This window comes from Argiope bruennichi, chromosome X2, assembly GCF_947563725.1.
Source record: "Argiope bruennichi chromosome X2, qqArgBrue1.1, whole genome shotgun sequence".
NCBI classification, from domain to species: Eukaryota; Metazoa; Arthropoda; class Arachnida; order Araneae; family Araneidae; genus Argiope; species Argiope bruennichi.
This window is the reverse complement of record NC_079163.1, coordinates 40,765,083-40,789,765: the sequence shown is the minus strand read 5'-3', so window position 1 is coordinate 40,789,765 and position 24,683 is coordinate 40,765,083. Positions and strand designations below refer to the sequence as shown.

The following is a 24,683-nucleotide window of genomic DNA, read 5'->3' as shown; positions in this document are numbered from 1 at the left end:
TAATTATTTAATCTTCAATAATAACATCAAATTTAAATTTTATATTTCAAATCAAATCCTGATTATAATGAACTTATCATAAACACAACATCTGATTTGTTAAGTTTCCAAAAGATGATTTTTAGAGTTAAAAATTTTTAATTAAAAAAAATACATTTATTTATTTTAAATTTTGATATTACAGATAAAAGTAATTTATATTGAGTTGAGAAAAAGGAATTTTTACTTATTAATTAGCAAAGAAAATTTTTGATTTTTCCCATTTGGTCAGGTATCAAAGAGTCCATATGCGTCCTATTACGTAAAGTCCTTAAATTTGTTTGATAAAATAATTCTGTTTGTAGAATAATTCGGGTTTGATTAAGTTTTGATATGAATTTAATTTTAAGAGAGTAACTGCTGTTTTAACTTTAAAAATTATAATATCACTATAAATTTAATGCCAAATTTAAGAAAATATTATCCAAACCGATGTTAAAACCATAATATACATATATAAATTTGAAATATATTTTTATACATTTCATATAAATTTTTAAAAATTAGAATATTTTTAACTAAAAACACTTAAATTGATTAAAGACACTTTATGATTAAGAGTATGCGGTCAAATTAAATAGACATTTTTCATACAAATTAAGACTTAAAAAAATTTTAACTGCATGTTTAAATTCGATATCAAATAATTTGGAACTAATGTTTTTGGAATTAAAATTAATGGTTGAGTTTTGTAAGAAATATAATAACAATAAAAAAGGCAGTGCAAGACATCAAAATTACACTAAACATTTTCCTCTACACATACATAATTTTTTTCAAAATTTTTTTTGATTCTTTCTCACCTGTTCCCATTCGCTTGCCTTCCATTGTGGACATGGTGGAAGTTGAGGGCAAGTTTCAATCACCGTCGGAATTTCTGATTCGTTGCAAAAGTTCCGAGGTACAGAATTACCTTTGTAGAAACAAAGAACCAATCGACGTCGATGTCCGCTTCCACAACTCGAAGAGCACTGAAATTTTGAATATAATGTATTTAATATACAGGTTTGAAGGCTCTTTCAGAGGATGTTAATAGAAAATAAATTAATTATCTATTTGTGCAGTTAAATTCTATCATTAACCCTCTGGGTGGTTTCATTTTACGTGTGAAACTTCTTAAAAGCGAGAGAGGCCAGACTAGTAATGTATCGTAAAAGCGCATCGGTTTTCCAAACGAGATGCACTGAAAGCGTTAGCCGAATTTTTGCTTTCCCCCAAACGTCATGTGGGGTCAAGAGTCCCTAAGGGTAGGAACAAGTTACCGCTCATTCAAGTCAAATTTTATTGCTTTCCTTTATTTTGTACGGCTACAAAAATCAGAGGGTTTCTAAGAATAGTGAATGGGAAGACTTCTGTTTCTTTTTAACCCCGATCGCTGATATAACACTTTGCGAATCGTTGCACAGCAGAATCGTTGAACAAAAATTTCATTATATATTCGGTCTCATTTCATTAGATATATATATATATATATATATATATATATATATATATATATATATATATATATATATATATATATAAGAGAGCAGTCAATGTAGGATAAAATTTTCTTCATATTTCCTTATTATTCTTTTAAATAAATCATTGTAATATTTTTGTATCGAGCAATAACATTTGCAACGCGGTAGCATATGTCTAAAATTAGAGCTAATCATAAATAGTTCTGTTAATTTGAAATGCTTAGATAATAATGAAGAGCTGATGCTGTATTATATTTTAGAAGAAATGGCATCATCTTCTATTATAATAAAACATACAATTTTTGAGTGCAAATCAGCAAATTGGTTGGACAGCTGAAAAAATATATTATTTCAGAGCCACATAATTGACTACCTAAGTATTAGTTATCCAGGCCCTGAAACATCTCATAGCAGTTTTATCAGAATTCAATATTGTTTATAATCATTATTTTTTATTGAAAAATAATGACATCTTCGTTTTTAAATGATTCGAAATAATGAAATATACAATTTAAAACCTTATAAATTGTGCCAGTGTAAATGCATATCAAATGGTTTTATTTAGAACTTATTTTTGAAGTTGTATACTGTTCTAGTGATTTTAAAGAGTTAGTGAAATTTAAAACAATCAACATTTATTTCTATTTTTTCCCTCATCTATTTTCACCATTTTATGTTCACATTAAATGAAATTGTCATTTTCAAAAACATTCAAAGGCAGCTAAAACACACAAACAATTCTTTCAAGATATGCAGAAGTATTTTATTCCTCATAAATTTCAATATGTTTATGACGCTTAAAATTTTCTTTTAAAAAATACAATGTACATAAATGTTTTTTCTAATTTTCGTCTAATCTGAAAAACTAGTTTGATACTTGTCATTTAAGCAGTTTTAAACTTATTAATTCAAGATATCTCCTACTGTACGATATTTAAAAATTGCACGTATCACACACCTGGTTTTTGCAAATTTATCACCAAAATTTGATGTAAAAAATTTATTCGCAAGTTTCAGAAATTCTATTTTCATATATTTTCCAGCACTCACAGAAACGGAATTATAAAGAAATGCTGAAAGAAAACAAATAGTATCCACCCACAATATCATCCACAGACGTTTATTATTATTATTATTATTTTGAAATTGGGAAATCATAGAGAGCAAGCGATCATTGATGACATATCTAATGGACAAAAGTTTTAATATGAAATAAAAATTGGCAGAATCGGTTGGAGCAGCTTAAGCACCGAAAGGTTTTGGAAATAATTTTAAATTGCCGCCATGTGACGTATCTAGTGAATATATAACGAAGAAATATAATATATATATATATAATTTAATATTTCTCTTGAAGGAAGGTGATGAGGGACATGCGATCTTTTATGATGTATCTATGCTTATAAGCTCTCATATAAAGCAAAGATTAATGAAATTGGTTTTGTAGTTGAAGTTGGCGCTGTTTGGAATTATATATATGCGTGGGTGAAATTTTTAAATCATTCGGAAAGCTAGTTATTAGCGGATTTGAAAGTATCCAAGGTTTGTAACATACTCAGTAGACTTTTATATATTTATTTATTTAAAGTAAATGTTCACTACAGAAAAAAAAATCCGATTAAATAGAATTTTATACAAAAGGAACATTTTTAAAAAAATTCTTTTATCACCGAACTATGAAAATATTGTAATGTGGAGTGGGAATTTAAAAGTTAAACACATTTGAGATTCAAAAAACAATAAACACTGGATTTTAAATGTATTAAGAAATATGCATGGAAATTAAATGCAACTTTTAAAAACATTAAAAAGCAGATTAAGAATTAAAAATGTGTAATATTTAAACGTAATAACGTAGATTAAAAAATTCAGCCTTTTTTAGAAACTTGTTAAAATGTTTGGAAAATTTGCATAACAAATATTTATTTATATAATTGACTTAAAAAACAAACAATTGTTTCTCAAATTTCAGATTAATACAGCATACTGGATATGGCTTATCCCCTTTTTTCAACCATTTAAACCTCTTTATTAACATTTTTTGACCTCCTCTCAATTCAATAGCTAGGGTTAAAAAGGCAGAGCATGTACCCTTGGAATCATTCCATGCGAAGCATTTGAGATAACTTTTAAATTCTTTCTGTCTCGTACGGCAACGTATTGCAGTTTTCATAAATTAATTGCAATTAACTTAAATGTAATTAGGGTTTGACGGTTTTTCAAACCCGGTTTTATAAAACCGTTTTTTTAAGTAAATTTGTCACATTTGAAAACCGGTTTTTAAAGTAAGAAAACCGGTTTTTCGAAACGCCTGGATATTCCAATTTTTCAAAAAAAAAAAAAAAAAAAAATAGTTGGAACTTATTTGTCTAGCAGCTGGGGGCTTAAAGCGATGAGATGCGAATTTATTATCAAGTGTAGGTATATTTGAATTTCTGTTAAATGAACTAAAAAAATTGAACACTGAAATAAGTTTCAAATTATTATATGCTTTAGAAGAACGAATTCATGAAAGTAGAATTAGCGACTCTTTTGCTGTATTCGCACACTTCTAGTTCAGCGGAGAAATCTAGTGTACTTTCTTTAGTTTCAAAAACAGAAATTATTAAGTTATCTGGAAAGATATTCTCTAGATTATTTCCAAATTCTTATGTGGAAACTAATTCTGATGAAAAGCAAATCTTAGAAACTATTCGTCAGAGTAATGCTTTTTTAAAAGAAGCCATGGAAAAATCAATTCATAAGTTTATTGAAGACCCTGAAGAAAAACTTGCAAATCCAAAGACACTGAAAGCTGAATTTTCATTATTTGAGGCAACGAATAAAAGAACAACAATCTTAAATTTGTTATATAATGCCATGAAAACTCAGTAGTTAAAACCGAGCTCAGTAGTTAATGAACGAGTATTTTCAATTTCAGGCAATATTGTGTCCAAAATTAGACTTAGCTTTAAAATTTAGTCACCGTCAGTCGACATTTTATGTTTTTTAAAATCCTATTTTCTTAGGAGAAATTAAAATTAGTTAAAACAATACAAATATTATTCAAAATTTTTGTTTAAGTTTTCGTTATTTTGTGTAAATAATAAGTATATGTAATCTTTAATTTCATTGAATTTGATATTGATTTCGTTTTTTATTATTTTATATAATTTAGAGAAAATATTTTTCCATATTCTATTTTTTGACAAAAATTACAAAACCGGCTAAAACCGGTTTTTTTGGAAATATGGAATTCGAAAACCGGTTTTTGTATAAACCCTAAATGTAATCTTATCTCAAATATTAGATGAAACTGGCTGATGGGAAATCTATCTGACCGTGAATGCGTGAGCATGATACCCCAAAACAAAAGCGACTAGATCAGTTAAATGTATCATGCAATTTTATCAAAATGTAGATTTATATTAATTTTTTAAAATATAATTTGTAAAAGGATTAATTATCCGTAAGTCTCTCTATTCGTGAGTGTTTGATTAATCATTTAAAATTACAAAAAATAGATAAATGAAATTTGGTTCTTTGCTTTGACATCATTATTACAAATATGTATCGAATTCTTGCTCCAATCTAAAAGGATAGGAAGACGTACCTAATTTATACTTGATTCTATTCTAAAGAAATGCGGACACCGCTGCATTCATAAGCATATGCATAGGAGAAAGTAGAGAGGTAAATAATAGCATTGATCTTTACCTTGATTGCAAATCCTTAGATTGCTTTTAATAATAATAAAGTATTGATAAAATTTGTTTTCCAGTTTGGACCCTGCAACTTTTAAGGTTGACCCTGCACCAATGTGTGCAGTTTATGAAATTTTGTTCCATAAGTAACACTCCCATAACAAAATCTGAGTGAAGTAATGTATAATCCTTTATTTTACACGAGTAAATAACAGGATGTGATTTCAAGGCATAACTATGAATGTTACACTTTTAAATATTCAAAAATAATTTATTGTCCGTGCACCATTGAAGCATTTATCTGCATTATTTTGCATTAGAACGTCCTTAAAAACATGTAATTACAAATCTTGCTGCACTTTGCACAAGATTCATCAAAAGCTATCTCATTTATCCACTCAGATTTTAGGCTTTAATGAAGAATTCTCATTAGCATATTAACAAAAAAAAAATGCTTCAAAGAACTGTAAAATAAATATAGAATTTTTGAAATTCCTATTTTTTTTTAAGATTTTATAAATGTATTACTTTATCTAAAAAATATATCTTCTTTGATAAATTATTAAAAAAAAAATCTTAAGATAATTTGCTGTGTTAAAGACTTTTAAGATGTTATCAGTCTCTTAATGTTCCTAACAAAATTATTCAAACATTTGATTCAATTTATTTTGCTATTTATTTTCATCTACATCAAGGTATAAATACTAATAACTAATCATTAACAACCAAACTAACATTAATAACTAACTAAATATTAAAAACTAAACTAATATTAATATCTTCCAGAATAAAAATAATTTTTTAAAAGATCTTTTTGTTGTTTCTTTTACGACTTTGAAAGAAATTATTTTATTCAGTTCGTTAAGGAACTTTAAAAAGGAGACGCATTATAAAAAATCGGACACACAATTCGATATATTTATACGATGTAAATCTGAAAAGAGAAACAATATAATAATATCCTTTATTATATTTTTTGAAATTTACGACTGTTTTAAAACACAAAATTCAGTTTATCTGTTTACTTTGAACGAAGAAAAATAATTGGAGGTAGAGATTAGTGTAAAAAATATAAATTTGCATTATAAAAATAGTTGAACTAAGAATGAGAAATATATTTAATGTATTAACTATATATATAGGGCGGTTTTTCAAATATATCCTTCCGAGTTCCTAATAATTCAATGCGATGTTTAATCACAAGTGAGGATAAACTGCATTTTGAAAAATACTTTAATGGAACTTTAAAACAACATTTCGATCAAATAAGCTATATCAAAGAAATACTATTGAAGCAAAATGCAATTTAAATCTAAGTCTACATAGAGCATTAAGGGACACACATTTGGGGAAAAATTCATGTTCCTCTTTTCTTGAACGAGCTCTCGTTCCTCCATAACGCCGACACCATCACAATGCCCTATGCCTAAAACAATCTTCGGGCCCTCAGATCCTGCGACATCCATAAATGGCCGTAAAACTTCATTGTGTTGTCTCCCCTCCAATTCATCAAGATGTCGAAACTTGTAGGGGGAAAGAAATACGTTAAAATACGTCGACACCATTTTCGGTTCAGTATACCCCATACGGGATTTTCCGTGCAGAGCGAATTTGCATCGTTCGTTATCCTACGTTAAAATGCGTGCAGTGCACTTTAAAAACATCTATGGGGCTACGTCGAAATGCGTGTGGAACCCTTAGAGGGTTAAGTATATAAAGTAAAACTTCTATAAAGATATTTTGTTTCATAAAATATTAATACAACTTTTTCTTTAAAAATTATTAATGGCAGAAAGAAAACACAATTAATGATTCAAATATATTATCTGGAAGGCTCTTTCAAAAGATGTTTATAGAAAATAAAATAATAACTTATTTGTGTAGTTAAATTCTATCATTAAGTATATAAATAAGATTTATGCAAAGATATTCCGTTTCATAAAATATTGTCATAGCTTTCTCTTTAAAAATATTTAAGCTGTGGCGAAAAGAAAAGATAATTAATGATTCAAATATATGATCTAGTGAAACATGAAATTTATTATTTCGTGTTACTTTATGCTAAAAAGAATGTTTCTATGTTATAAATAAATGTTCCTAAATTGCCTATTCTCAAGAAATTACTGAAAAAAAATCACCAGAAAGAAATTAACATTGATTAATAAGTCCAATTGAAAACAATAAAAGAATAAAAATTATGTGCAACAAGGAAATTCTTACATCAGTCCAATCATCTGGTTTCCAAAATGGACATGCCTCAGTCGCACACGTCTGCTCTGTTATTTTACTCTCATTCTTACATTCTGAGTCAGGAAGTTCAACAGTGCCATCTCCAATACAGAGTGCCTTTCGATACTGTAGTCCACCTCCACAAGTTGCAGAACACTAGAAAATAATCAAAATAAGAGAAAATTAGAAAATTCAAAAAATAAAATAATAATAAGAAAGGCAGGGAATACAAAGTATATTTTCATTCATGTAGAGCAATATATTTTAAATTATAAAAATTAAATTGGGTTCTTATCACGTGTAATTGCGCTTAAATACAAGAGAACATGTCCCAGTGGTAATTCATAAGATAAATAAAAACAGCAATAAAATTTCGCAAGCTTTTTAAAAAGGTAAATAATTTAATTATATTTCCTAACACAAAAATATCCAAGCATTTATTTATTGAGCAATCTTATTGTTGAATAGTCAAAATTATTGAATAAGAGAAATAATTCCTGTTAAATAATAAAATAAGAATCGGTATATTATTTATAATATTTTTGTTTACAAAATAATCTGGATTTACTCTTGATGTAAACAGAAATATATAAAAGTAATGTCACTTCTACGATCAAACGCAATGGTCCATGCTATTTCTAATACTAGCATAATTGCTTGAATTAAACCTAATGTCTCAATTAATACTCACAAAGATTACTTGTTGGTTTCATGATAATTATTCTGAAAACTCCTCTATCAAAAAGATGGAGTCGAGTGCACTTTGGAGAGTCCCACTTGCTCACCCTTGGTACTTTGGTAAGAATCCCGGTTGGTGTCACCGTCTGAATATCTCTAGAAAACAGCAAACGGCTTTCTCTCGTTTTTTAAATGGACAAACCAAATCCCTCACCTTCCAACACGGACGGAGGATCTTTGCTGAATGTCCTTGGTGCAAGGCAGATCAAGCTTCCACCAATCATATTCTTAAATGTTTAAATTTTACAATTTTTGAGATTTTAAGGGATTCGCTATTGTTTTTGGACTTTTTAGATATCTTTGGTTTTATGGTGGTGGTATAGCGCAGCTATGCCACCTGGGATCAGAAACAACAAGATTACTTGTTTCAAATTTTATTCTTGAAATAGAATTCTTCAGTTTTGCGATTCTGATGTTATAAAATGGTACCTAATTTATAGTAACATGTTATATAGTAATTTCATTCATATAATCAACAAGCAACAGAATCTTGATGTAAATAGAGATACATAAAATTAATATTACTCCAACTACCAAAAGCAATGGTCAATTTCATACTGTTTCTTATACTAGTATAATTGCTTGAATGAAACCTAATGGATTCAGTTAATATTCACAAAGATTACTTGTTTGAATTTGATTATTTGCTTCGAATTTTATTTTTTAAAAAGAATTCGCAAATTTTGCGATTCTGATGTCATAGAATTGTATCCAATTTATAATAACTTGCTATATAGTAATTTCCTTCATATAATCAACAAACAACAGAATATGATTCATTCTTTCATGAATTGTAGAGAAGTCTGAATTATCTCTGACTAATCTTTTCATATATTATACATTTATCCTTGCCCTACACATAATATACAATACAAACACACAAACTGTTATTTAGATATTCATCCAATTTTTATTAAAGCATTTCTTTTATCATTAGTCACCAATCATTTGTTCTAATCTACAATTTTCAGTTGAATCTTTTAAATAAGGCGCTAAGAATCCAAAACAAAACATTATCTATCTTGGAAAATATATCGAATGAGTTGTGTTGATGTTACATTTTCAAGCGAGTTAGTAATGACCAGAAATATAATCATTTACAAATATATTTTTCATTGTTAATGTTGCAGCGATGAATACAGATGAATTATTTAATAAATTATTTAAACGAAAATAACGTTTTCCCATTAATGACTGATGATTTTATCAAGCAAAAAGGCCAAAATATAAAAGCTGATTATGAAATATTAAATCACATCAGTTGACGGGTTTGAGACGAATGCTTTCATAATTTCCATTGCAGGATCTCTTTGTTATCAAGGTCACAAGGGATGAAATGAATTTGCCTGAGTAGTGTCTCCGATATTAAGTATCTTACATGTATCATGCATACTTATTTACATGCATACTAATCTTACATGCATACTAATCTTGCATGTTTATGTATACTTACATAGTGTAAGTAACAGAATTTTAGCTTTAAAGTAATATTCAAGGATGGTGGTGCCAAAATAACCTTTTTAAAGCCAAACTTGTTTCTAGACTCTCCTAATAGCAACAGGTGACAGAAATGATTATATTTTTTATGTATTTACACACCCATTACAAGCGATTTTACTAAAAAAATTAACTGTTGTGCCTTTAAGGTGTCCGTCAACGTCAAAAAGCCATTTTTTATCGAAAAACACAATTTTTTTAATGTTTTATCTGAAAACTTATTTTACTCTTTTACTTTCCCAAAACCACTTTTGTTTTAAGTCTATGATAATTAGAAATTAAATTAAATACATTTAAAGAAAACAGCTGAAAATGGAGTAGTAAACAAAATTATAAATAATTTTTATTAGTTTATTTAAAAATTATTGTCTCTTCAGTTTATTTAAAAATAATTGCATTGATAACAGTATTTTCAGGATTTTTAATATACATTTTGCAGTTTAAAAACTGAAGAAATATCGAAATCCACTGATACCAACTGCAGAGTAGATCTCAACAAGATTCATTAGAATGAGGAAAAAAATATATAAAAATCCAAAATTGAAAATAAAAAAAAATGTGCTTTTTTTTAAAAAAAGAAGAAATGACCTACTAATATAGGTATTTTGGATGAAAAATCCTTTTTAATCTAATTGAAAATTGAAATCCATTTAAATTTCCATTAAAAATCCATTTAATTGAAATCGATTTAATCCATCCTTTACATCCATTTAAATGCGGTTTCACAAAAATTCGTTTCTCAAAAAAAGTAACAAAAATATATTAAAAACCAATCTGAAATTCTACATTAACTTATAATACTATCAAGGGAATGAATCAAAACATAAGTGCAATGATAAACCATTGTAAAGTTATGCAGCTTTAAAAATAGGATCAGAATTCCACAAAGAAAAATGATCTTACACTAAAATTCATGTAATTTGCAAGAATGTAGAAGTTGACTTCAGTTCTTAGCACTTCGATTTATAATTATATATATTAGAGGACCATTCCTATCATTTGTTTTGATTCAGAATTTTTGACGAAAGTTCAAATTTGAGACAAAATATTACGTTTTTTCAATTATTTAAATTATAAAATATTTTTGTATGACATATAAAGTTTTTATATAAAAGTTATTTGATAATAGAAAAATATTACTTCAACTAACATCATTTTTTTAAAAAACTCTTTGAACGTAATCGGATACCTTAAAAGGGTTAAAATGCTAAAAGAAATTTTCGGCACCAAAAAGGTTTTCAAGTAGTCACCTGAATATATAAAATTCTTTTTGAATGAGAAAAAAGTAATATTTTAAGCAGATAAATTAATTAGCATATTCAAAGAAGTTTCAATAAAAGTTTAAAATGTGCATTTATAGTTTAAAATTAGTAAAAATTTAAGTAGTTACGTTATAATTTATTGCAATGAATCAACACTATTAACACACAATAAATAAAAATTTTTTGCATATAAAATATCAAAATATTGCTATGGATATATTATATATCCAGTCTTCAATATATTTTATTCACTGTGATTGTAAACATTTTATAGCTTAAACGCAGATGAAGAAACCCCCATATAAAAAGGATATTTGGTATAAAAGCCATTCAACAAGACATTTACTGAGTTATTTTTATGTTGGATATTTTTACTGTAACTGGTTACACGTTGATCGTAAAATTTCTTCTCTACCAGAGATTGCGCGTTAAAATAAATAAAGCGAAATGGGAAATTTAGATGCCACTAAGTAGTTCCTACTGTAAATTCGAAATATCTTCATAAACCAAAAAAGTGTTTGTTACTATGTAAACATTAAAACACTAGGTAAACAATAAAAAGAAATTAAGTTCGTTACTGAAAGTATGCTTCACTATTTAACTGCTTTATTTTTCATTGTCATATGTGATAGAATATCAGAATTTTACCTGTGACCAGACACCATATTTCCAGTCTTTTGCCCTGCAAGCTCCATAGCATTCTTCCATTTCAGATGGTCGAGGTTCAATATGAATGCAGGCCTGATGAGGGAGAATCTTCACTTCTCCAGTATTCATTTGTTGAATGCACTGGATTTCATTTGCTATGATTCCTCTGCCACAAGTTGATGAACAAGGTTTAAGGACATTTACACGCCACCTATAAATACACAGAAATAGCGTTTAATAAACATACTCTACGTTATAAATCCCAAAATATAAAATTTATTTCGAAGGAAATAAGAAGACATGCACAATACCCATATTGATTTATTTTCAAATTATTGTTAGATATATTGATAGTATTGATATAATTCCGTCGGTAAAAAAAAATCGTATGAACAGTTATTCCACATGTTCTGTTTTATTTAATTAAAATGCCAGTTTAAAAGAATGTCGAAATAAAAAAATTTAAACATTACTTTGAAGAAAGTATTCCTTTGGAATTTTCTAAAAAATTCCAGTTGAAAAAGGTATCAATGTTTTTTCAAACTACGAATATTCGAATTTAAAAGCAAAAAGATTTTTGCTTGAGATTTTAACTAAGAGAACCTTTCTCTTCTAATCAGATAATTCATTTTGTCAGGAAGAAAATCAATACCAATTTAAGAGTAAGAAAACCAAAAATTCTATTGATTAAATTAAATTGTATTGATCAGAAGACAAACATTAAGAAGATAATCGTTAGAAGATTCTTCTCTTGTTTGTATTAAAGAAAAGTTTTTGTTCTGAATGCATTTCATCTAATTTTTTTTATAATGTAAATTTTTTTATGATAGTGCTTCCTAATGGTATTAGCAAGACCTTTAGACCTTTCACATACGAATTTCTTTCAGTTTCCCGTTAAATGACAAAATCAGTGTAGGAAATTAATTTAATTTATTTTCAGATAAGAGCCTACATGATGGCTGAAGTATTGTTTAAAAAAGTTCACGGGACTTTTGTCTGTTACACTGTTAATGACTTAATTAAGACCTTTAGTATCTTTACCAGGCTCTATCTACATTCTATTACCAAATATACGAATGACTGCAAAGAAAGAAAAAGACATTGCTAATTTTTTTGGATTATAAACAGCATTTCAGTCACTGTTAACATTCACAGTGTAATAAGTAAATTCAAATAATTTTTCAGCATTTTGGTACGAATATTATTTTTTTCAAATTATATGCTTATGATTATACAAAATCAAAGAATAAAAATTACTAGCTAACTATTTGAATACCTTAAAAAGCATTCCAGATTGCAGACTTTTGCTTCATGGGCAGGTCGTTCATGCTCGTGACACAATCCATCATTGACTGTCTTACTAGTTGTCCGATCCACGCAAACAGCTTTTCTGTACTGTTCTCCTATAACCTCGAGAAACAAAATTATTCGTAAATGTCACATAAAAAGAGAAAAAATGAATTATATACAAGTCACATTTTTTGCAGTTTGATTACTTGAAAATTTCAAATATTTTAACAAATGCATAACTTATGTACAAAAAATGAATTCGAAATCAATTCATTCATAATCAATTTAAAAAAATTATGAATGAATTCAAAAATAATAAATATTATTTTTTTATTTAATTTTTTAAAACTTTCAACAATTTTTAACATTTTTAATAAAACTGCTTAATTGAATCATAATCTGAAACTAAATTGCATGAACTACCCACTTTCCTTTTGATATAATGGCATTTAATCTATTCATAAAATACCACAGAACGTAGAGAATGACTCAAATATGGAAATTGTCATTTGGAAAAAACCAAACTACAAATAGTAATACAGGAATCTATTAGCAGATAGAAATAATTGCTAATTCATATATAGAATAAAATCTTGTAATTTGCAAAAATTTTGGATTGTTTCCATATTAAGTCTTTTACTTAAAAGATTTCTATTGCCATTTAGAATAGAAAATAATTTTTTAGTTGTTGTATTTATTTGGAAATAATATAAAGTCTTGCTTATTAAAATGTAGACTATCATTGTCTCTTATTGATAGGAAAAAAATACTGATCCCTGTGTATAATATAAGAATAGTAAATTAATAAGATTCGCAAGCGATTCAGTGATGAAATATAAATGGAGATTTAACACAGTTGCTTGGATTTGATTGAACTATTAAAAACAGCAGATAATACTACTGATTATCAACATTGATTAATTTAACTACCTTCCTTAAACCTGGAAATTTCGAAGCATAATCCTGTATGAGTAATGGCCCAAAGTTCAAGAAATCTTGTTGGAAAACAGCAATGCAATGAATCTCTAAAAATCTATCCTCTTCAACATTTTCAGTCTGGTATTGGAACCTTTATCCTGTAACCCTCCCCCACGCACACAGGACTTCATTTGCTCTAACACCAAATCATTGAAAAAGTAAAACAATAGCTCTTTATTTTAACTTAAGGTTAACATTATTTTAACAAAAAAGAACATGCCTCACCTTGGCAAATGCTATTGCATGGAGACCAGGATTCTTCTAATCTCCAGCGATAGATAGCTTTTTCGTGCACAGAGATAGTGTATTGATACGTCACTTCCGGTGGATGAAGACTTCCAACAGTCAAAACCTATTTGAAACAAAAATAATTAGATAGCAAAGGCCACAAATCATTCCTACACTTCATATTGATAGAATAATGTACGATTTTTATAACCACTGTTTCTTTTGAAGAATATGGTAATTTTCAATTTCTAATAAAGTTTTTATTTATTTTATTTTTATAGAAATTTACTTTAAGACAACTAAAATATGTGTATTAGAAGATTAAATCAATCAATACTTACCTTCAATTATATAATTAATATAGATTATAAAGTTTTATTGCTTACCTGAACATAGAGATCATCCTCTAAACGTTTCGTGGCGTTGATTTTTTCGTAAATTGTATGAGACCCTGAGTAGTCAATGAGGGATCCAGCGTACTGAATACTTTTAGGGAACATCGAAATCATATAATTTCCATTTAAAAGATACTGATGATCAGATCCCATTAAAGCTGAAAATAAAAAGAAATGTATAGTACGATTAGAAATACGGTTTAATTATACTTATGAACACATTTATAATGAGCAAGGAAAATGATTTTTTAAGAGTAGGGTCATTGTTTAATTTACAAATTACATTAGAAAAATTTAAAAAATACTTTAGTGCTATCCTGAAGCACACTTTGAGGATTGTGTTGTTGACTGTGGAAGAAGTAGCATATTTACTCAAATAAACATAAATCAGAGATATGAAGCACTTTTTATCCCAGAATTCCAATTCTATTACATATTTCGTTTAGCTTATTTATGTACTAGTTCCATATATAAGCTATCTAGCGAGTGACCTCGTAATTTTGAGTTGTGGTTAGATGACACTGACGATGTCTGATGCATCATCCACCCCTCCAGACTTTCATGCCACACCAGAAAGAAGGGATGTGTTCTATTTTAATATTATTATCGAAACGAATCATTCCCTTTTTATTCGTTAAAACTCTATTAAAAAAGAAAAACTTCTATTGAAGCAAATGAATTAAAACCCAAATTTTTGCAAAATTAAAGGATTGAGTGGCATAAAAAAATGGTATTTGTATATACAGAGTGAAAAAGAAATTCTTACCTAAGTAGTTATCATCTAATGTATTCTCATGTCCATACTGAAGAACCTCTATATTGCTTGCACCGGCAGGAATGACAACGACATTATTATAACCTAAAATTAATTCAAAATTGATTAAAATTATTAATCAGAGTAGCATGTTTGAAATGACGAACCATGTTTGATATGCACTTACATCTTAATGAAACATTTGATATTATTTTAAGATAAAACTTAGGGCTGAAAGTTTGCAGTGTCTTATATGAAAAGAAGAAAAATAAAACTAACGGTTGTTCAAGGAATGTTGATGCGATTCAAAGATGTGTGAAAAAAAGAGACGAACGTTTATTAATTTATATGCCAACAGTTATTTGATAAATGATGTCCCTTTTAACAGACTAATAGCTTACTATACAACTGTGTAAATAAGTTTATTCATAGGAAGTACAATTTTTCCATCCACATCAAAATTTCTCATTTTAGAGACCTAAAATGAGATCACTCCGAATAATTGTGGGATCGAAAGCTTTCGGATTCCGTTTTAGTAAAGTTTTTTTAATATGCATGAACAAACTTTGTTTAAAAAAAACCATTCTGGCATATAATGTATCAACAAAATTTTATGATTTATAAATAAAATTAAATAATTTGTTTTTTTCTTCACCTTTAAATTTGTTTTTCCTTATTAACTTTCTAATAAATTTTTCTAAGTCTTTATGCTTTTGTAACTGTTGTACTTTTCTATAGAAAACGACTGCTCACAACATTGGAACTCACACAATTGAAATTAATTAAATATTTGAATTTTCTTGAAGAAGCCTTTGCAGCATTAGACTTTATATTAGTAATTTTGAGTAAATTTTAAATTTTTTTAAAATTAATTTTAATAAAAATTACACTATTCTCAAGTAATGCATCGAAAGATACGAGCAGACAAAAAAATATAAATGAAACAGCATTTCACATTCCCTCTCATTTTCAACACTTGTTGGTTGTTCCTCATACGTGTTGCCATCTATGGGGGAAATAACAAAACAGATTTTCAAACAGCATCATTTTTTTTTTAATTGTTCTTTTAGGAGGAACGGCAGCGAATAAGTTAACAAATGTAAAAGTAAAATTATCCTTTTACTAGATTGCCGCTAAAATTATGTTCACCTTATTTTAATATATAAATATAATTAAATTATGAATAATAAATAACGTCTACAAAATAATACGAACTATTTTATTTTCACTATATTTGCTGTCAAAAATTTCCAGCAATTAAAAATTCGATGTGCTTTATTTTTAAATTTTGCAACAATAGAAACAAAAGGGAACTTCTAATAATATTTAATTAGTAATCATATAAGAGTAATTAAAAATGATAAGTATTGAATTTTGAGACTTATAATATTATATATATGTGAAATAAATAAATAAATATATTTGTTTTTTGAAGTTTTTTGGAAATTAAATCAGTCGGTGATGAAAAGGAATTCCGAAAGTAGAGAATCGTTATAAATTGCGATAAAGAAAATTAACATTCAAATTGAAAACAGAAAATTTCAGTAGAAAATACATAATTTAATTATGATTTTAAAATGGATATTTATTTAGTTTAGAATTTCAAAATTATTTGGATATGATTCCATAAGCAAAAAACGTTTAAAATCAAGATGAATAAATATATACCAATTTATTTTGATTGTACGGAATTTTTTTAAAATCTGAAACTGTAATAAGACAAAACTTTTAAACAAAATAAAACTTATCAAATAAGGCATCCTAAGTGCATATCTTTTATAAGAGCAAATACTCAAACTGATATTTTTCAAAAAATCAAAGAAACCTTTCAACAAAAAAGCAAATCAATCTTTTTTTTTTTTTTTTCAAATATACTCTAATTTTATTTTTATTTTTTATTTATACTCATATTTTCAGCAGCTCCTTGGTTTCTTTTTTATGCATTTTGAAATTACCGGTTCATATATTTGAAAAAATGTGGCATGTAGAGTTATATATAAGAAGGCAGAACATCTCCATATAAATGGAGATATATGGAAACATTACTTACAGAAAAAGATTTCGCCTTACTCGGGGGAACAAAATGCAATAAACCTCACATATTTTGTGACAGTTGAAATATTATATTTTATGCAAACATCGTCTCAGCTACTTTACATTTTACACATCTGGGATCAAAGTCAAGTATTCTTAGAAATCTTACTTATGTATCTTCCAAAACAAGATTTATAAATTCCCAGGTGAAGATTCGATTTACAGTTGAAAAACAAAATCTGAGATTATTCTTGGAGGAAGAAATTACTCTTATAGTGCTTTCGCTATTTTCTCATACTACGGAACACATTTTTCCTAACTTAGCATCCAAAACCACATGAGGCAGAATATGAAAATTTTAAAGCCACAAAAACACTGACAACAAAGAATTTTGGAAAATTTAAATTAAATACAAAAGGCGATAAAATCATCCATATTTACTAAATAACTGCACTATATAATTTTTAAATAGATCATTAAAATATTTTATTTTCGAACTCAAAACTTCACAAATTTTTAAATCACATTCCGGCATTTTTTGCATTTTAGATTAGTATAATCTGTAATATTCTAAATTACTATTAAAAACTATAAAAACAAGAAATACATGTGTCTGTTTGTCACAGAACTCTCTGGAACTGTAAGCAACAACAACATGAAGATCATTTTTCATTCTGGGACTCATTTCTATGTCAACTATACTGTTTTCAGTTTTCAAAAGTAGTTATTTCAATTCATATTTAATTAAGTAAGAGAAGATTTATTATAAATTCTCAAATAAATATTATTATTAATGAGAACCTAAACTAAGATTATTCCAATATCTACATTTCTGACGGGCATAGAAATACTCGAAAAGGAGGGAAATTCGGGATCAAGGCAATGAAAACCATGAACTGAAAAAACGTAAGAAGGCATGAGTATAGAATAAATTAGAGTAAGAAAGGTGCAAAACTGCATACGTATAAAATACAATAAGTGGTGAGATAAATATATTTCAGCAAGAAACTGAAAATATTATAGATAGCTAAATTTTGAAATTAATTTGTAACAATATGAATGATAAAATTAATTGCAGAGACTAAAGAATCAGTTTGAATGTATTCCGGGCGAAGCTAGGTAATAAATGTAGTAAATATTAAAATGAAACATTATTTTTAATTAAATATAAAGATACTGAATTTCAGATAGTTTTTTTTTAACAAATTTTAATGAAATGCTTTATTTGTAGGTGGATTTTTGAAGTACGTTTGTTCAAAAAATTTCACGAATATACATTGAAAATGTTTGTTTTCGTGTCCCATAACAAGTCAGCATGTAAAGATTTAAAAAAAAATCAATTAAAAATCGGATTACACAGATTTTTGCCGCTAGGAAAGAGGCCAAGAATAGGAAATGTTTAAGAAGTCCCCAGATAGCAAGTGCCTGAGAATGCATTATTACGAAACTTGGCGACAGTTTTATAACTTGTTCGCCAATAAATAATTTGTAACTTATTTTTTTCAATCTTGCATTATTTTATGATTCTTTGAGAATACATTATTACGAAACTTGGCAACAAAACTATTATAATTTGTTCGCCAATAAATGATTTGTCACTTATTTTTTTAGTTATGCATTATCCTAGATGAAAGCGTAAAAACTGTTTCACCTTTATCCAGTTAATTCATTCATAAAGAGTCTTCTATGATTCCTTCTGTTCAAAGAAAAATTTTCATTTATTTCTTTTAACCTAGTTAAGATCTTTATTTTGAGATTAAATTGTGTCAGATAAAAGATGGATGGGATTCCAAACATATTTCTAACTAAAAATGAGATCATTCTTCCGAAAGAATATATAAAAATAATATTTAAAGTATGTTATAGCAAGTAATTAAGTGAATAGCCAAAGAATAAAACGATGCAATATTTTGATTGTTCAGCTGCTAGATTTGCTTAAAGCGTTCCAACAAATTTATATTCCAGGTGTTTCACGCACTTCTAATTATTTCTTGAGGCTAGAATGCGGAAAAGGTTTGAAATTTAGATCTCCTTGTTGCGTCATTTTTGCCTCGAAAAATCATTTGCTGATACAATAAATCTTCACATGTTTCTGATTTATTCTGAATTCAGAAGATTTGCTATTTGCCGCATAAAAATATGAAACACCGAAAAAAAATGTACTTCAAAGCTTTTTCGTGGCAAAAACATTAAGAAGTCAAGGTTTGTACGACTTTCTTTAGAAAAGAGAAGAAAATAGATAATTATGATACTATAATTGACTGTTAATAATAAGATTACTAAAAATATTGAAAAGCGCTAACTGTTGAAAGTTTTGAAAACTATGAAACATTTATATGCGTGCCATTCAAAACTATATTACATTATATAATTTGTTTTATTTGAACATACAATAGCAATTTCCTAGATACTATACTATAAGATATTTTATTTTTAATAGGTATTAGTTATTATTAATGGGTATTATTTATTTTTAATGTGTATTAGTTATTATTAATGGGTATTATTTATTTTTAATGGTATAAGGAATTTAGAAAAAAAATTAAAAATTAATTTTGAATTTAAATTTTAAAATTTATTTGATATATTTTTACAGTTTTATTTGATCAATTAATTTGATTTTTAATTGAAATTAATCAATGAGTTTTTTGAAATTGTTTGATTACAATTCTTTCATTTGAATTTTAAATAATTTAAATTTGAAAAAGGCCAAAAAATAAATGCAGTGACTACTATAATTAGTTAATTTACCTTAAATAACCAAAAAAAAAATCTGTATAATAGTGCGCTTTTACTCATTGAAATGTTGTTATACCTAGAGTTTAACGTTTTAATATCAGGAAAGAAAAATGGTAGTAATAAAAAAGATATGAATGTATTATAATTGTTTTTCAGAATAAAAGAAAGATTATCGCAGTAAGCATAATTATCTAAATTTTTAAATCAAGATTTAAAAAAATTGAATAAAAAAAGTTAAAATAACATGAATTATAAAAATATATATGCAGTTGCCCGGATGATAAAATCTAATATTTCAAACTGATGGTAAATATCCACTTATTTGGGTAGAAATGTAGGCTTTGAAATTATAACACCATTCGATAGTACATGTTTGCTTCATTTGTACATGTTGTTTATAGTACATGTTCGTTTCGATAAAAAAAACTTTTAATTAATATTTCTTCATTAAAACGTAACACTAAAGCAAGGTTAGAATATGCTTGGAGAGATTGATCTATCAGGTTGCCTCCAATGAAAATTTTTCAGACCAATATATTTTTTTGAAAGGTGTCCACTGCCATACAAAGCCGGATATGGTGACCATAGTTTTTTTAAATCCCTACCAATAGGAAAAAAAAATCAAATATTTAGATCCGTACAATTTCTTCACACACACACACGCACACGCGCGCGTGCACGCACGCACATACACACACAAAAACTTTTAGGCATTTTTTTCATTACTTATGCAGAAGAAATTGGATAACTGTAATACGTTAATAGTATGATATCAAAGCTGATTTCATGAAATGCATTTCATAAACATTGAGTAAATATTTAAAAAATGTTCTTAAATAAGAAAATTCATTTCAGAAAAAAAATAATAAAGTTCGATCGAACTGGAAATTGCTTGTGGCCAAACGAGGCTTAGTGTATACTCAATGGAGAAAAAATGCGTATATTAAAAAGTCATTTAGTTCAAAGAAAACTTTAACTAAATAATCAACAAGCATATTTCGCAGAAATTCTTCAAGCAATTAATGATTTCATTTTTTATATTTTGAGTTTAGATTAGAATATTTAGAATTAGAAATGTACTACATAGAACTATAATCTAAAGCAATATTCATTTCGCTAATTACAAAACCAAACAAAACTTTACGTTAATTATGTGCCAAGGAATTCTTTTAATTTCACTAACTGCTCAGGTATGCCCCAAGGATCTCATTTAAGCAGCCGGTTTTTATTTTGTATTAATGATATACTGGAGGATTTTTATTAATCTCGATATTTTTTTTCTTCTTGAGAATATAAACATTTACCGGATGACAAATCTTCTTGATTCTTACTTTTCTACACCAGAAAATTAATGCTCATGTGTCATGGCGCAAACTAATTAAACCTCAGGATTAATTGTTTCAATTCACATATAAATAAATTTTGTTTTTTACATATAAATATTCCTTTTTAAAAGATCAATCATCTCTTGTTTTTTTCTTGAAGAATCAACGCTGTGATCGGTAATGATTATATTTATATGTATAATCAAACTAAACGTTTCTTATGCCTTCAGAATAAAACTATATGGCAAATTAGATAATTTTTCAGCATTAATTGTTAAATTAATTAAATTGTAATTAAACTTATTAAACTTTAGCATTAATTTTTTTTAAAACAACTACTATTCACAGATAAATATTCCATTTTAAATAATCATTTATTTCTTATCTTTTCTCCTCACACACACACACACACACACACACACACACACACACACACACACACACACACACACACACACACACACGCACACACACACACAAGCACACACACATACACACACACACGCACACACACACACACACACATACATACAAACACACACACACACACACACACACAAACAAACAAACATACACATAAACATACACACATAAAAACACATACACGCATATATATGTATATGTCTGATCACCTATCTTATTGCTCATCGTAACAGAACATGGATTTTAAAATTTAAAAACAGAGTTTGACTTTTATATATATATATATATTATTATTATTATTTAATTATTACCGTTTGCAGCGTTCATTTATTAATTCTCCCTTTCTATTACTATCAATAAGATTTTGGTGGTGTTTACTGTCGCAAAAGCCATATATGGCTATATTGTGCCACAATTATCGATATGAACTGGGGCATACAGTATCATAATTTGTGAACCGCTTCATAGGAAAAACAGAAATCATAAATATATCTTAATTATTTACAAAGGGCTCCAATGATTCGAAATACGTATTCCTATGGCACCAGCTACTTTTGCACTGAAAAGGCGAGAAACAATACATATTATGGCGAACTATAATTTCCACAAAACAGGAGATTCAATTTATTTAATCTGATGGAAAGAGAAAATGCTTATAATTTTTGTTCTCCATTTATTAGAAAAAATAGACTGGAAATGATAAAATATCACCTTCAATCCATAGAAATATAGAGTCATAGAAGACAGAAGCTGATCAATGTTACATATGTCAGCTTCATCGCATACCGATAAAGAAAATATATTCGCGTTTCTTGGAAAATCTCTTGACTGAAATTGACTCTGTCAACAACAACAAATATTCGTGCGGCCATATTTTTGACAGAGGTCATAAGTGTATTTTCCTCCGACTGTTTCATGTGATTTTAGAAGTCCAGCGTGTACAAATCCGCAGACGTGAAGGCCAAATTGAGGGTCAATCATGTTCAATCTGTTGTTGGGAAAGAATTGAATGCAATGTTTAAAACTCTTGATGGTTATGAAAAATGTAATGGGACACCTTTATCCATAAATTTATACATGAATTTCATATCAATTATGAGATGTTTGAAACAGTTTGCAACAACTCAGGCAACCAAGTGCTCCAGAAACCAACGATGCACTGTTGTTCGTTAAGAATTCAGCCAAAAAGGCAATGTTATATCAGCCAAACACCAAAAATAACAAACATTTGTTAGTTCACCCTTATGAGAAAAGAATTAAGGACAGCTCGTATACATTTAAATTACTAACAATAAATACCGATGCCAAAACATTTCTTTCGGGAAATTTTTGAACAAAATGCTATTTATTTAGGATACATAAAAGATTAATTTATCCTCATCTAAAATTACGCATTATTAGCAACACTGTTTGTTCAAACGAACTATAAATAAAAAGTTAGTTTTTAAAAATAAATGTTCCACATTTATTGACATAAACAAATTTTTAATGTTTGAATTAGAAATTAAGCGGTAATTTTGAATCTCAATTACTGACATAATTTTTTAAAAGTATCTCAATTGGGGGTTTTATTTAAATACTTATATATAAATATTTACATTACCCATTAACATGTAAAGGGATTTTATTTATACTTACCTGCTTTGTCATAGATATTAATTCGCTTTTCATTTTATGGATTTAAAATATGATTTTATAAGAATGCCTGTTTATGTATATCATAATAATTGTATGAGAAATGGGTTCTTATCAAATATCCGTATTTTTTACAAAGTTGCTCATACATGCTAATTAAAAATTTTTTTCCATTAAATTTCTACATCTTTGTACAATTTTTTTATTGTTTCACTGTTTTGTTTATTAAATAAGCTAGATAATATTTAGGAAAAAATAGAGCAGAATATCAAGATTAATTACATTAAATAAACAATGCAATTAAAGAACGTTCTTCACGCGCATTTCACATCAGAAAATGAAAATTAATGATATGCAAAACTATCCCATATTTGGATGCTGGTTATTGTTGCCCTAAATTATGACATTACATTTTCTTTTTAATTTTTCTCTTTTAATTTTTTTCTAGCCCATTAAATCAGTGTTTTAGGATGAAAAAAATAATCTCGAATTTTGAGAACGACTAGAATAGTAGAATTACTTTTTTGCTCATTTAAATAAGCATTCTTATACATATCCATTCATAATAATGGACTATTTCATTTTATGAGAAAATGTAAATAAATTTCTTGTAAATAACTATAATGTTCCTAATAATTTGCAAAAGTTCTTCTAGCGTGTTGCGGAATATTTAATTTAACTGTTTTCTGTAAAACTCTTCAGCCAATTTAAGTAAAAATAGCAATCTTGGCTTTAACTAATTCATTCATTTATTTAAATAATTATCTTGAATTATATTTTATATTCATTATTATTCATAAATTTTTTTTTCACCTTCGGACATGCGGTTAGCTTTCGTAAATAGATTCTCAACAGATTTTCCCCTCACAAAATCAAACATATATGCGGCAAAAGTTTTAATAATCTAGATTAAGGAATTTCATCTGTCATCAAAGTTTGATTTTATCTCGAATATCAAAAATATTCGAAATATACATTATCATTTAAATGGAGTGACACAGATTTAAAACTCCACCAAGCTGCTCAAATTAATCCATACAAATAGACCCGATTTTACACACTCAAGAAAATTCCGCAAATGAATCCAATATAGAAAACAGATGTGAATGTGCATACGAACCGTATTGCATTTGAATGGATTTTCCACGAATCACTCGACAGCTGGTTCCATTTCCGCCGCACACTCCACATACGTCGGTGACTTCGTTTGAGTCGAGTTTGTGGTCACAGCCAGCTGCCTAAAAATGATGCACCAGAATAAATAACATCTGATTTTAGAGATTCAAACACGTTGTGCTAAATAAAAACGCAATCATGACAACA

At 27.5% G+C, this 24,683-nt stretch overlaps 1 protein-coding gene across 2 annotated transcripts in view; it reads right to left on the bottom strand.

Annotated features, from left to right (window-relative positions):
• The window catches only part of LOC129960214 (A disintegrin and metalloproteinase with thrombospondin motifs 9-like), a 344,112-nt gene that overhangs the window by 18,542 nt on the left and 300,887 nt on the right, over positions 1-24,683 (bottom strand). For both annotated transcript variants that reach the window (XM_056073454.1, XM_056073455.1), the window contains 8 exons: positions 24,481-24,598; positions 15,217-15,309; positions 14,442-14,608; positions 14,053-14,179; positions 12,836-12,962; positions 11,560-11,770; positions 7,406-7,570; positions 843-1,010 (listed from right to left, as the gene is read on the bottom strand). In XM_056073454.1, the coding sequence (XP_055929429.1) occupies positions 843-1,010; positions 7,406-7,570; positions 11,560-11,770; positions 12,836-12,962; positions 14,053-14,179; positions 14,442-14,608; positions 15,217-15,309; positions 24,481-24,598 (1,176 nt within the window). The remainder of the gene's footprint in view (positions 1-842; positions 1,011-7,405; positions 7,571-11,559; positions 11,771-12,835; positions 12,963-14,052; positions 14,180-14,441; positions 14,609-15,216; positions 15,310-24,480; positions 24,599-24,683) is intronic.